At 41.9% G+C, this 14,198-nt stretch overlaps 1 protein-coding gene across 1 annotated transcript; it reads left to right on the forward strand.

Moving 5' to 3' along the window:
* The first annotated feature begins 11,283 nt into the window (after window positions 1-11,283).
* On the forward strand, window positions 11,284-11,832 carry LOC122733963 (ragulator complex protein LAMTOR1-like). The gene has a single exon (XM_043974659.1). The coding sequence runs from the start codon at window positions 11,284-11,286 to the stop codon at window positions 11,830-11,832; it is 549 nt and encodes a 182-aa protein (XP_043830594.1).
* The last annotated feature ends 2,366 nt before the right edge of the window (window positions 11,833-14,198 follow it).

Raw genomic sequence — 14,198 nt, forward strand, 5'->3', positions numbered from 1 at the left:
AAAGACCTATACTTAATAATGACTCACCTTTCCATAGTGTTTTTCTCACAACAATCCTGGGGGGCAGAAAGGAATTGTCAGTATCTTTGTCTCCATTTTACAGAGGAGGAAGCTGTGACTGTGGGGAGTTCAGTGACTTGCCTAGGGTTACCCAGCTGCTAAGTGTCTGAGGCAGGATTTGAACTCAGATCTCCTGACTCCAGGTCCACCACTCTATTTGCTACCTTTGAAATCTTGGCTCTACAATTACGTAACCCTGAGCAAGCCATTTTCCCTTTTTCCTCCCTAAAAAATAAGTGGTAGGTGAGAGGGAAGGGGACAGAGCTGAAACAGAGGAATTAGAGTAGGAATTCTTAATCTGGAGTCTGTAAACTAGTTGGTTGTTTTTTTTTTCAATTTGGGGAGGGGGTGGGGCAATGAGGGTTAAGTGACTTGCCCAGGGTCACATAGCTAGTAAGTGTCAAGTGGCTGAGGTCATATTTGAACTCAGGTCCTCCTGAATCCAGGGCAGGTGCTTTATCCACTGTACCACCCAGCTGCCCCTCAAATATTTTGATAACTTTATTTCAATTGATTTCCTTTGTAATCCCATTTTATGCATTTAGCAACATGAGGAGTCCATAGGCTTCACCAGACTGCTCAAAGGGTCCAAGACACAAAAAAAGCAAAGAATCCCTGACATCAGAACAACAACAACAACAACAACAACAACACTAACAATAATAACAGCGGCAGAAGCAGAAGCGGCAGTGGTGGCTAACATTTATGTAGTGCTTACTGTGTGCCAAGCACTGTGCTAAGAACTTTACTATTATTATCTGCTTCGATCCTCACAACTGTGGTAGGTGAGTGCTATTATGATCTCCATTTTACAGATGGGAAAACTGAGGCAAACAGGGTTAAGTGACTTGTCCAGGGTCACACAGCCAGTTAGTATCCGAGGCCAGATTTGAGGTCAAGTTTTTCTGACTCTAGGCCCAGAACTGTGTCCACCCTGCTACTTAGATTCCTTCTGGTCCAGAAATCTAGAAATGAAACAGCAAATGACTGAGTAGAGATGAAAAATTCCTTATCCAGGGGGACTGAAGGCTTCAGGAAACACTGCTGCAACCCTAAGGAAACTATCCCCCTTATTTTCTGAAGATGGGCATCCTGAACCACTGCTTGGGGCCCTACCTCAGAAAGATCTTCATGGGGCAGCTTGGTGGCGCAGTAGATAAAGCACCGACCCTGGATTCAGGAGGACCTGAGCTCAAATCCGGCCTCAGACACTTGACACTTACTAGCTGTGTGACCCTGGGCAAGTCACTTAACCCCCATTGCCCCACCAAAAAAAAAAAAAAAAAAAGATCTCCAGCCTGGGCTTTCCAGAGAATTTTTTCTTAGGGCATTATTTAGACTCTTAGATTAAAAGTGATAATCACCGTCCTTATTCTTATTGGGTTCTGATGTGGTCTATTCATATGTCTATATCCTGTTTCCCTTGGGGTGCATATTCTCCCTTATCCATTTGAAAATTAATCCCTTAAAACTCTGTCTGAAAAGCCTCATTATTATGCAAATCCAAGTTGGGTTTTTTGAGGTTTTGTATTACAAACCCTATACTTGTCATCCAGCTAGCTTCTCAAGATTTGTCGCCTATCTATGCATATTTTTGTTTGATATTAATTTATTCACACGGATGATGAAAAGATCTCCCTTTTCAAAACATAATAAATGAGTTGTGATTAAAAGAATCAATGAAAACAAAGAAGAGCAGAGTTCTTTGCAATCTTCCACCTTTTAGCTCTGTGGCCCTGGGCCACTTACCCCTCCTGGGCCTCTGTTTCCTCATCTGAAAAATGTCAAGATTGGTCTAGATGAACTCTGAGGTCTCTTCCAGAGCTAAATCTATGATCCTCTCATCCTTTGACCTTGGAAGGCCCTTCTAACCCTAACCCTATGACCCTTTGGATTTAGCATAAAAAACTAGATGTGCCAACATGTATTGAAACTGATGAGATGAATGTAGACATAGCATTTCAGTGCAGTAATCTCACTTGCTCCTCACAACCCTCATCACTCTAATAACCCCACCCATCTTATAGATGAGAAAACAATCTCAGAAAGGCTAAGTGACTTGTCCAGGAGGATGAGCTAGAAGGTATCTGAGGAAGACAACCTGAGGCTTCTCTGTCTCCATATTGCTAAGGATATTTGCTTTTCTCTTTCTAATGCTAGTTTTAAAGAGCTAATTCGACAGGAGAATCGGGGACAGTGCTGATGTTTATTCCGGTTGCAAATGAAAATATCGATCCAGGGGTCTAAGAGACTCTCTGGACAAAAAGATGAGTGAGCACCCAACACCAAAAGGAAGTCCAAGCCCCAGAGTTTTCTTGACATTATCAAAAAGTCTTTCATCTCTTCTTTCCCGAAGTTCTAGCTGGCTATTTTAGTTCAAGGATGCAAACATACTTTTCTTTATCAAAAACTTCCTCTGAAAGGGAAAAAAAACCACGCAATACTCTCCATTTAAGTAGCTTTCTCAGGCTCCCCTTAATGAAAGGGAAAGGACAGGAAAACAACAGTCTAAAAGCTTTTCGTGCTGCCTGAAGCGGATGGTTTTTCCTTTTTTCTTTCTTTTCAAAGTCATTCTGTTCCTACCCACCCACACTTTTACTGTGTACTTGGTACAGGATTTCTCTGCATAATGGCAAAACATCTGGATGAAAAGGAAAACTGAGTCAAGCACATTTTTATTTTGTTTGGCATGAGTGCAAGCAACTGAATAGTCTGAATTCTCCAGTGCTGGAACTAAACTCTTTGGCAATGGTGTCACCTCTACCCCCAGGGCCCAGAGACAGGCCATGTGTGCATCAGCATTAGAAAGAAGAGACTTAACCAATTTGTCAGTGGGTTTGATGAACACAGAATGCCCATCTGGGTAGCTGGGCCTAGGAAAGGAAACTTTTTCATCCATCACAGATTCTTCTCTTGTTTACCTAAAAGATACAGATAATTATCTCAATTCTCCATTTCATTTCACTCTGCTTTCCCAGACACAGCCTGAGAAGAAAGCATCTTCAAATGTGCTAAATTATAGTAGGTACCCTGCCTTTACAGGGGGAAGGCTGAAATGAAAAGATGATGGCTTATTTGGAAGCCATCAACCCAATTCAAGGTAGGCATTCAGTGTACCAAAAGAACGGGAGGCCACAAAGTGATCTGGGTATATTCACTGCTAGCTAGACAAAATACTAATGACTTATTTTCAAATTCTTCAGGCAGCCTGAGTAATTTGGATTATATGGGTAATGTTGCCTGCCCATGATAAGAAGTGAGCCTAGGGAAGGGACCTGCAGCATTCATTTTCATTTAATTTAATTTTTCTTCCATTTTCTTTTTCTTTATTTTTAATGGATAGATTTTGGTTTATTGCATCATTTAAAAATATCCCAACATATTCACATTTTGGTAACTCCATTATGCATAATCCCTGAGAAAAGTCTTTTTTTTTTTAATCCTCAGCACTTTAACACAGCCCCTGGCACATAGCAAGTGCTTAAAAATGTTCATTGATTGGTTGAAAAGTTAAGCAACAAAAAGTATAAAAGTATGATTTTAACTGATAGTATGTATAGGCAACCTTATACTTGAGTTCTTCATTTGTTAAAAGAGAGGATGAGTCTAAGTTTTCTGTTAGTAGCGATGTTACCCACCCACCCAACCCAAAGTCACACAGCCAGGATGTCTCAGAGACATTCTGATCCCAAAGCTGGTGCTACTCTTTCCACTATGCCCTTTTGCTTTATCTTTGTATATATCGTTGTCATAATTGTGTATTTTTGTTGTTGCTGCTATTGTTTTTAAATTAGACCTGTGATTTTTATGGGTATGGTGAACTTCCAATGAGCAAACACCCTCTACTAGTGCAGATTGGTGCCTATTCTGGGCCTTCTTTTCTGAGATAGCTATGCTGAATACTGAGAGGCAGTATGTTTCAGAGGTCGGATTTGAACCTAGGTCTTCCTGACCCTAAGGTCAGCTCTTTTCCCTACACCATGCTGACTTTTAGTTGTTTACACTGGGCCTTGTGATTTGGTTTTCTTTAGTCTTTGTCATTTTCCATGTTTCTCTCAATTCTTCACAGTCATTATTCTTTATGGAGATTCCATTACATTTATGTACCACCAATTTTTTAGCCATTCCCCAGGGGATTGTTCCCAGTGTTTTGCTATTACAAACACTGCTGCAATGGATATTTTCATCAGATAAATCTTTTCTTGCTGTCAATAACCAGTCAATCCAGTAGTGGGACCACTGGGTTAAGGGGTATGAACAATTTTGTAACTTTTCTTGCTTAATTCCAAACCATTTTACAAAACTGTTGAATCTAATTCACAGTTCTACCACCAGTGAATTAGAGTGCTTATTTTCAGCCATCCCAACCAATAAAGAATTTTTTAAACTTTTACTGATTTTGCCAATTTGATGGGTGTGAGATGGTACCTTGGGGGTATTTTAATTTGCATTTACCTTATTATGAATGATTTTGAAAACTTTTTTGGATGGTTATGGATTATTTGCATTTATTCTTTTGAGAATTATCTGTTCATATTCTTTGGTCACTTGTCTATTAGGGAAACAGCTCTTTATCTTATGGATATAGGTCAATTCCTTAAAGATTTTGGCTGGCAGACACTTAGTAAAGATGATTGATGAAAAGATTTTGTCCAAGTCTTAATCTTCTTTTTATATTAGAGATTGTTAACTTGGAGTCCTCAGTTCCCCCTGCCCCCCCCCAACGGCTCTCCAAGGGATAAATTTCAGGCTATCTGTAACCTTTCATGAGAAAAAAAATATTTAGCTTTATTTCTATCTAATTAGGTGCTTTTGTAATCCTATGTATTTTAGTTTATACATTTTAAAATATTATTTTGAGAAGGGGTCCATAGGTTATACCAAACTGCCGGAGGAGTCTATGATATAAAAGTAATTAAGAAATCCTAACTGTGGGGCAGCTAGGTGGCACAGTGGATAGAGCATTGGCCCTGGATTCAGGAGTACCTGAGTTCAAATCCAGCCTGAGACACTTAACACTTACTAGCTGTGTGACCCTGGGCAAGTCACTTAACCCCAATTGCCTCACTAAAAAAAAAAAAAAGAAAAGAAATCCTAACTGTACACGCATGTATTTTGTGTAAAAGTTGTTGCTTTAAAAAAAAGAAATAATTGAAGAAGCCTAGTTTGTCTTTTTTGTTTGTTTGGTTTGTTTTTGCTGGGCAAGGGGGGTTAAGTGACTTGCCCAGGGTCACACAGCTAGTAAGTGTCAAGTGTCTGAGGCCGGATTTGAAGTCAGGTACTCCTGAATCCTGGGCCGGTGCTTTATCCGCTGTGCCACCTAGCTGCCCCTAGTTTGTCTTTGATAATCTCCATATCATGGCTGGCTACATATTCATCTCCTATCCACAGCTGTAAGGCTTCCCTAGAATCTTTCAAATTTCAGCTAAAATCTCATCTTCTACAAGTCTTTCCCAATCCCCTTTTCTTCTAAGATGATGTCCACTTTATCCTGTATATATCTTGATTGTAGGCTTGTCATTTGCCCCATTAGATTATATGCTCCTTGAGGGCAAGGGCTGTTTTTGCCTTTCTTTGTCTCCTCAAGGCTTAGCCCAGGGTTTGGAACATACTAAACCTTAGAAAATTCTTACTGATTTGATTTGACTATAAGAGATTTAACTTTCTGTTCTTTGCCTTTTGAATTTGGGCTCAAAGGAACCTTTTGCAATCAACTATTCCACCTGCCCCTATATTTTACAGAGGGGAAAACTGAGGTACAGAATGGTTAAATGACTTTTTCCAAAGTCAAATGGCTAGTAAGGGACTTTGGTGGGATTTCAGTCCAAGTTTCCCTGACTCCACTCCATTATGCCAAGCTGCCTCAGATAAACATCACACACAGGATTTGAACCCAGCTCCTCTGATTCCTGAGCCAGTCCTCTTTTGACTGTTCTACAATGATATCTCTTTTTCTCTTTTGCTAATATTCAGGGATATAAGTTTAAGTACTGTTTTAGTCAGAGCCCATAAGTTATGGCATGCTCACTTATTTAATTTTTTATTGTTTCTATGATTTACTTTTTTGTGCAATCACTTAGGAGGTTAATTTTTAATCTTTAGGTCTACATATTTTACTCAAATTTTCTTTAGTCATTATAATTTCATAATTTATATGTAGGACATGCTTAATAGTTTTGCCTTTTGTATTTGTTTATAAGTTCTTTGTGCTCCAGCATAAGATGTTTTATATATATATATATGTATATATATGTATATATATATGTATATGTATATGTATATATGTGTATGTATACACACACATCCACACACCATGGGAGCCTGGGAAATGCATGCATTTCTCCATGTAGAAGCTACCATAGGTCAATCGAATACATTTTGCTTAATATCTCATTTGTCTGTAATTTCCCTATTGTCTATCTTTTGTTATATTTGACAAGGTCTGACACAGTGATGTTAATATCCCTTAGAATTAATGTCTTGCTATCTAGGTATTTTTATCATTTCATTTAAATTTTCCTTGAAGAGTCTTGTTGTTATTTATTATTTTCTTATCAATGTATTAATCTTATGTATTAATTATGCATTTATTTACATATGGATATGTTTCACTAGATATGGTGTCATTATCAGAATTTAGATTCCCCTGCTCATCTCTTCTCATAGTATCTTCATTTGCTATTGCCTTAAACAAAATTGTAATTGCAGCTGTTTTTTTTTTATTCAGTTGAAAATAATAGGCTTTCATCTGGGCCTTACCTTGCAATGTGTGTGATCGCCTGTATTTTAGATGTGTTTCTTTTAATACTGCCATTCCAGCAACTCTCTGATTTAAGACTAACACCAGTCACTGCTTTCTTCCTAAAGGAGCCTAGGCAAAAGCTCCCTCCTGCTCCTCTCCCTCCCTTCCCCTACCACTGCACCCCTACAAGTATGAACCTTACAACTACTGGTTAGGTAATTTTACTTGATCATTTATTCACAGGGTGTTCAATAAATTGTTAGGTTTTATTTTCTACACTTCATTCTGCAATTATTTCTTTTATCATAATTAATTCAGCCCAGGAGGGTTGAAGGTCATAAAAGAAAAATGTTGACCCTCTATTTGGTTTTATTATATTAATCTTTAAAAAAACAATCAGCACAAGGTATCTTTTTGCCTATTTTGTTCTCAGCCTGGTCTTACTCCCTGCCCTCACACACAGCCAACTATCCCACTCACACCAGATGCTCAGAAAGTTGCATATTTTTGTAGCAATCCAGTCGGAGTCTCTTACATCCTCCTCTTTCCTGCCCATACCGAAAAAAGATTCCAAGCTTGCACTTATTTTTTAATCCTTCTGCTTTACAGTTTCTGTAAGAGTATAACTCAGGAATCACCTCTCTCCCCTCTACCACCCATTATCTATTTCATTAAACTCCCATTGTGGTGATAGAGGCCAAGAAACAGTAGTGTCATTCTTTATGCCTTTAAAAACAGAAAAAAGCAAATCTGAGGTCCCTGTAAGACACAAAATTTCTGAAATTCCCAAAATTCTAGACAGTTCAAGGCCAGATACTCACTTGTAGACAGCCCCAGAAAGTGGCTAGACATAGAACATGAGGTCTGAAAGGGATCTTAGCATCTTTTCTAGTCCTTCATTTTACAGAAGAGGAAACTGAGACATGCAGGGGAAGTGACTTGCCGACGGTCGCCCAGATGGTAAGTGGTAGAGCTGAGATTTAAACCCAGGTTCTCTGACTCCAAACACACCCCTCTTTATACCATAGCATTTAAATAGAAGATTTTCTTTCTTGTGTTACAAAAGAAAACTAAAGTACTTGTAGGCTATCCTGACTGAGGGAGCAGGGCAAGGTTTGGGCACACAGCTATGAAGAGAGTGCCCTCGGGAGAAGAAACAAAATAGGCCAGAGAGGTAGGCAAAGTAAGCGCCTGCCAGTTCCCTTTTGAGATATTTACAGAAAATGAACTTCAAAAATATCGAATTAAAGACATTTTGAATGCATGCTTTTAAGAGCACAGTTCATTTGTTTTAGCAAATTAAGTAGCCATTTGTGCAGTTGTTTGTTTTTTTTCCTGAAATTGCTGATTCTCAGAAGAGTTGATTTAAGACTGCCTTGAAATGGACTTTCAGGGGCATTTCAGTCCTACGCTGATTGCCACCAAAACCTTAATTGCCAAGTTACTTTGCTCTTAATTTTTTATAAGAACTTATTTCATATTTTCATCTCTCTTCTTTGGCCAGTATCTAAGCAAGAACTCTGATAGGAGCTTAATACTCAGAAAGGAAGGAGGCCCAAGGTGTGCCCCATACTTCCTTTAAAAACAGAGCATTCCTCTGCCCCCCCCCCAATTTCTTGGCCATCTGCTTCATTAGGCCTTTTTGTTTAATTTTATGTTTATATTCAAGTGTACATTTTTCTTAAATAGTTGCCTGTAGCACTAGGCATGGAGTAAGGAAGACCTGAGTTCAAATGCAGCCTCAGACACTTAGTAGTAGTATATCCCTGGCCAGTTACTTAACCTCTATGTTGCTCAGTTTTCTCACCTGTAAAATGGGGGGTAATAACAGCCCCTACCTCACAGGGTTGTTGTTAGTATCAAATGAGATACTATTTATAAAGTGCTTATCATAGAGCTTGGCATGTAGCAGGAACTTAATAAATGCTTGTTCCATTCCATTGCAAGGAAATAGACTTTCAGGTTTGGGCAGTGATATTTAGAAGTTTTAATCAACATATGCAAAATAGGAAATGAAAGGCAGCATCTGCAATCTTAGTCAAGGCTTTTGCACAGGTGTCTGTCTTTAAACACAGCAAACATTGTACTTTGTGATCAGCCAGCTTTGGCTTAGTCCCCTTTAGGAAGAAAGCAGTGACTGGTGTGAGTGGATTTGAAGTCAGAGGGTTACTGGAATCACAGTTTGGAACAAACTTCAGGTCTTTGCTGATTTCAAGTGCAACACTTTATCCACTGCACCACCCAGTTACTACTCCTATAACACAGCCTTTCCTTGAAGAGGTTTTGTAAAGGGGAACTCAATGTTCTTGGGAGGGAGCCCCATTTTACGTTGGGAGAGTGTAATAGAAAGTTCATCCTTACATCAAACTGAAACCCCCACTTTTCCTTACATCAGTGCTTCTCAAAGCCTGGTCCAGTGGTACCCCACTGGGTACCTGGAGGTCAAAACTATTCTCATAATAATATGAAGATGTTTCAATTTCTAATTTAGTAAATGAGAACAGCTATAACAGAAGGTCCGGGGGGATCCTTAATATTTTTTTAAATGTAGAGGGGTCCTGAGACCCCAAAGTTTGAGAACCACTCTTTTCCAAATTACCTACTGGTGAGGGAATGAACAGAACAAGTTTAACTCCTTGCTTGCTTGATATTTCTTCAAATACTTGAAAACAGAAATCATATCGCAACCTGAGCCTTCTTTTCTCCTGAGCAAACATCCTTAAAATCTTTCTTCTCCATCAATCATTTTAGAATTCATATAATGTCAGATATGGGAAGGATATCCTCAGTTTGAATTCTGCCTTAGTCACTTACTGGATGTGTGACCTTGGGTAAGTCATTTAACCTCAAAGCCTTAATTCCTAAAATGGGTATGATGCTACTAGCATCTACCTCCCAGGATTTTTCTGAGGATAAAATGAGATAATACACATAAAGCATTTTGCAAACTTTTAAAAGCACTAATGAAAACTAGTTTTACTAAAGAATCCCTTCTTTATAATACAGCTAGTATGGTCATAGGGCCTTTCATTATTAGTATTTTTAAATCCTAAAGAGGATCATGGATGTAGAGGAAGAAGGTACCTTACGGGTCATTTTGTCTAACCCTCTCATTTTATAGAGGTTGAAACTAAGGCCCAGAGAGGTGGAGTCACTTTCCCAACGTCACACAACTAGTGTGGCAGAGGTAGGATTTGAACTCAGGTTCTGTTTCTCTAAATGGAAAGTTCTTTGTACTCTATCATGTGAAGCCTCTTTTCCAAGGCAGCTCATTCTATTAGGCTAGCAGTTCTCAAACAGGTCTCAGGGCTTCTTCTTAAAAATTGAGAATCCCCCCCACCCCCAAAAAGAACCCCTTTGTTTTGTGGGTTGTGTCTATTGATATTAACCCTATGGGAAATTAAAAACTCTTGGGTTTTTTTTAATAAACTTCTTAATTTTATAAAAAATAATTTTGACTTTGTGGATTCCCTGAAAGGGTGACAAGGACCACCAGGTATCCCTGCCCTTATTTTGAGAAAGACTGAAGAATAGTTGCATGAGGCAGTGTGCTATGAGTTGTACTTGGAGTCAGAATGCCTGGTTTTAATTCCCAGCTGTACTGCTTACTATCTGTGCCCCCTTGGGCAAGTCCCTTAACCAATTTGAGCCTCATTTTCCTCCTGTTACATGAGAGAGTTAGAATAGATGTGCTCTAAAGAAATCTGTCTCAGGGAGGGGTTTGTTTTGTTTTGATTTGATTTATTTTTATTGATATCCCCTCCCCAAGCCTTAATCTTTCTCTCTAATGCTCACCTCTGATTCTTCGTTCTGTCTTTGTACCAGGCAGAATACATTTCATCTTTCTTGTCAGGGGCTGTTTAAGTTTCCTTTGTACTCCAATTGCCTAGCACAGGGCCAGCACACAGTATGTGCCTAATACATGCTTGGCATTATTAATATTCATGACTAAATGATAAACTGTATTATTAAACCTTGGGAGGGTTGAAAAAAAAAACCCCGCTTTGAATCTATCTGGACCAGATATTTTGGTGAGAGAGAGAGAGAGAGGGGGGAGGAAAGAGGAATGATGCTTTGATAACTTGTCTTTTTTTTCCCTCTGAGATTTTTCTATATAAGTTATTAATTTCCTGTTGTCATTTTTTTTTTGGTCCTTTATATTTCTGAAGCTAATAATCTTATCCTTGCCTTAATTTTATTTGGGTTTCTCTTTTTCTCCCCCCCCCTTGCCCTTGGCAATGGGCTGGCCTGGCATCGCGATGTGTGGAGAGTGTGTTTGGCGCCTATGGGTCACGTGGCAGTAGAGCATTGCGCCTGAGCTGAGCAGAGCACTCGAGGCAGAGCTGGGCAGAGCACGGCACTGCACAGGTCAGGTGGGGACTTTCTGGGCACAGGAGGGTAGAGAAAGACAGGCCAGTCAGGACAAGGGCACACACCATTTGCAGACCTGAACGAGTTAGTACAGCAGGCCAGTGAGGGCCATGGGGAGCTGCTGCTGCAGCTGCGAGGACGAGGAGGCCCCCGCTGGAGAGGAGCGGGCTCGGCTGCTGGAACCTCCCGGCGAGCAGGACGGGTCCTCCACATCCGACTCGCAGAGCTGTCCGGACGAGCAGTCCTTTCTCGCGTCCATCCTGGCCGAGGTGTCGAGCAGCATCATCGACGTGGCAGCGGCCCAGTCGCAGCGCCTGGGGCCTCACGAATGCATGGATCGCGCCCGTTTGTATCACAGTCGGCTCGCCAAGCTCAACTGGGCCGTTGTTTGCGGAGGCGGGAGCTGCTGCGGATCCGGGACCAGCTGCGGCGGTGGATCATCTGGAGGCGGTCTTCGGAGCTACTGGAAGAAGAAGGGGCCGCCCGCCACGCCCCTGCCCTCCTTTACCAACCACCCACACCGCGTGTTGGCCGGCGCCCTGGTACCCTACGCAGACGTACAGCAGGCCATGCTCATCGCAGCAGACGCCCACCGCGCCATGCAGCACGTGCGCGTTCTGCCCCAGGAGGAGTTCGTGGTGCAGTTCGAGGTGGTGTGAGCAGCCGCTGGGAGCTGGAGCTTGCCCCCCGCCTCCCTGATGATCCAGCCCTCAGGGTCCAGCAACTGGCTTGGTGGGAGTTTGACCCCGCCCTGCGTCTGGCTCCCTCCTCCCCGCCCCCGCCCCCGCCCCCGCCCCCGGCTCCAGCCCCGAGCCCCATCCCCGGCCCCTACCTCTTACCCCTTTCGGGCCCCTTTTAAGCAGGGGATCCCGGAGTAAAGCGGCCTCCAGTCGGCGCGAAACGAGCAGAGCGGAGAGTAAAGAGGAGACGACGTGCCTGGAGGAGGCCCCGTGGCAGCGACATCGCCTACAAGCCGCTGACTCCCACCGCCCCATTTCCCCTGCCCCGCCCGCAGCCCCAGCCCCAGCCCCAGCCCCAGCCCCAGCCCCAGCCCCAGCCCCAGCCCCAGTCCCGTCCCACCAGTGCCAAAGCTGGGAAGCCCAGCACCTGAACTCAGTCAGGTGCTCAATAAATGTTTTCGTGAATTGAAGCGAATTTTGTGCCTTCCGTTTTCTTTCTGCGCCGCCCTCCACCCTTTATTTTACAAATTTGCTAATCTGATTCCTTTCTCGCGTAAACTTCGGACTCGCCGGGCCCGCCTAATCAATGGATTCAATTGATCCTCCCCCCCCCCCCAATCCCTTTGTTCTGGGCCCTAGCATTCAGCGCTCTTTCCAACGCAAAATAGAAACCGGGGGCGAAAAAAAAAATTCTCCTTCCCACTTTCAGCCCCAAAGCGTCTGGCTGTAAAGCCTTGAAGCATTCTTTAATTAACAGTCTTCTTTACCTAGAAGTCTTAGTTATAAAACTTGGCCAACACAGAAAAAGAGGATCTAAGGCGGGCGGGGTTGTGAAATTTGTTTTCTTAGAATTGAGAAATCTAGGCTTGGGGTTCCTTTGTTAACAGTGCTTCGGGGAACCTATATGGCAACCCCGGACAATTTAAATAAATTCTGGGCAGCGTCTTAATTTTAACCGCATTATCTGTCGAGTGTAGACTCCACCGTTCCATGCACTACCTTCTTCCTCACCTCTCCCATTCAAAATCGACTGCCCCTCCAGCATTTTCCTTAGAATGTTATAGGCTTTGGTCTCAGCTCAGATTTTTCTCCGTGCTTGCAGTCTCACAATTCCCTACCTTTGGTTGCCAGGCAGCCACTGAATGAATGCAGCTTGCGGGTCCTGCTATCTTTTGACTGCTAATTAGCCGTTTGCAACCCATTGTTATATCCAGGAGGAATGACCATCTAAGTTTGCAGCCAGCTGGTGAGGGTGGCCTAGCTGGTGGGTATTCTTGGTACCACTATCATTTATAATTTTGACTTTCCAAATGCCTGTGTGTGTCCAAAATGAAATTCGTCATTTCTTCTGTAACCTAAAAGCGGTCATTAAGTCGGTCTGTATGGATATTCACCAAGCCGAGATGATGACGTTCATCGACATATGCCTGTTTGCCCTGGGTCCCATTCTGATGCCCCTTGTTGTCTTATGCCAACATCATTATCATCGGCTGGAAGAAAACCTTATTTACCTAGTTCTGTCACCTCATAGGGGTAACTATTACTCGGCACTGGCCCTGGGATTCTCTACAGTCAGACAAATTAAATAATATTTGTTCTGTGCTGTACATCGTTCATAAGCTCATAGATTTAGGGGGTAAAATCAACATTTTAAAAATATAAAAACATTTTAAAATAGATGGAATAGAGTGAGGGCTCAAAAGGACCTCTCCTGTCATTTAATTCAGCTCTCCTGAATTTTACAGGAAGAAAAAAAAAAACAACCGCATAAAAGAGGAGAAATAATTTACTCAACTCGGGGTATTAAGTGGCAGGTTAAGTTGGGGATTTGAACTCAGGTCCCTCGCCTCTAAAGCCCCATCATTTACACTAAGAAACAAGGGTGTGAAAGCAGCTACCTAGAGAAAACGGATTTAATAATACATCCATATGGGAACGAGGCTTCCCAGACTCTATCTCTAAAGCTTCCCCCTTTGTTTTGAGCAGACAAATCCACCTCGCTTTTTAAAAAGCATTGTCCGCCGTCCTGGCAAAGGTCAGACCTCACTGACTAAGGGTGGCAGCAAAAAATGGAGAATATTTCAAACTGTTCACATGGAGAGTTCATATGCAGGTAACTGACACAGGCAAGCCCCAGGACCCCAAACGTTCACCAGAAAAATAATGAGGTGAAAGTGCACAAGATTTGTTTCGGGGTTTGGTTTGAATTATCTAGCTTGTTCAACGGATGGGGGAGGGAGAGAATACGGAACTAAAAATTTAAAAATGAATGTTAAAAAAAAAACTTATTTGAAAAGGCTGGCCTTCTTAATAGGTGGGGGAGGGATTGGAATAAGGAAAAAAAT

The sequence above is a fragment of the Dromiciops gliroides genome, chromosome X (genome assembly GCF_019393635.1).
Source record: "Dromiciops gliroides isolate mDroGli1 chromosome X, mDroGli1.pri, whole genome shotgun sequence".
Lineage (NCBI taxonomy): Eukaryota > Metazoa > Chordata > Mammalia > Microbiotheria > Microbiotheriidae > Dromiciops > Dromiciops gliroides.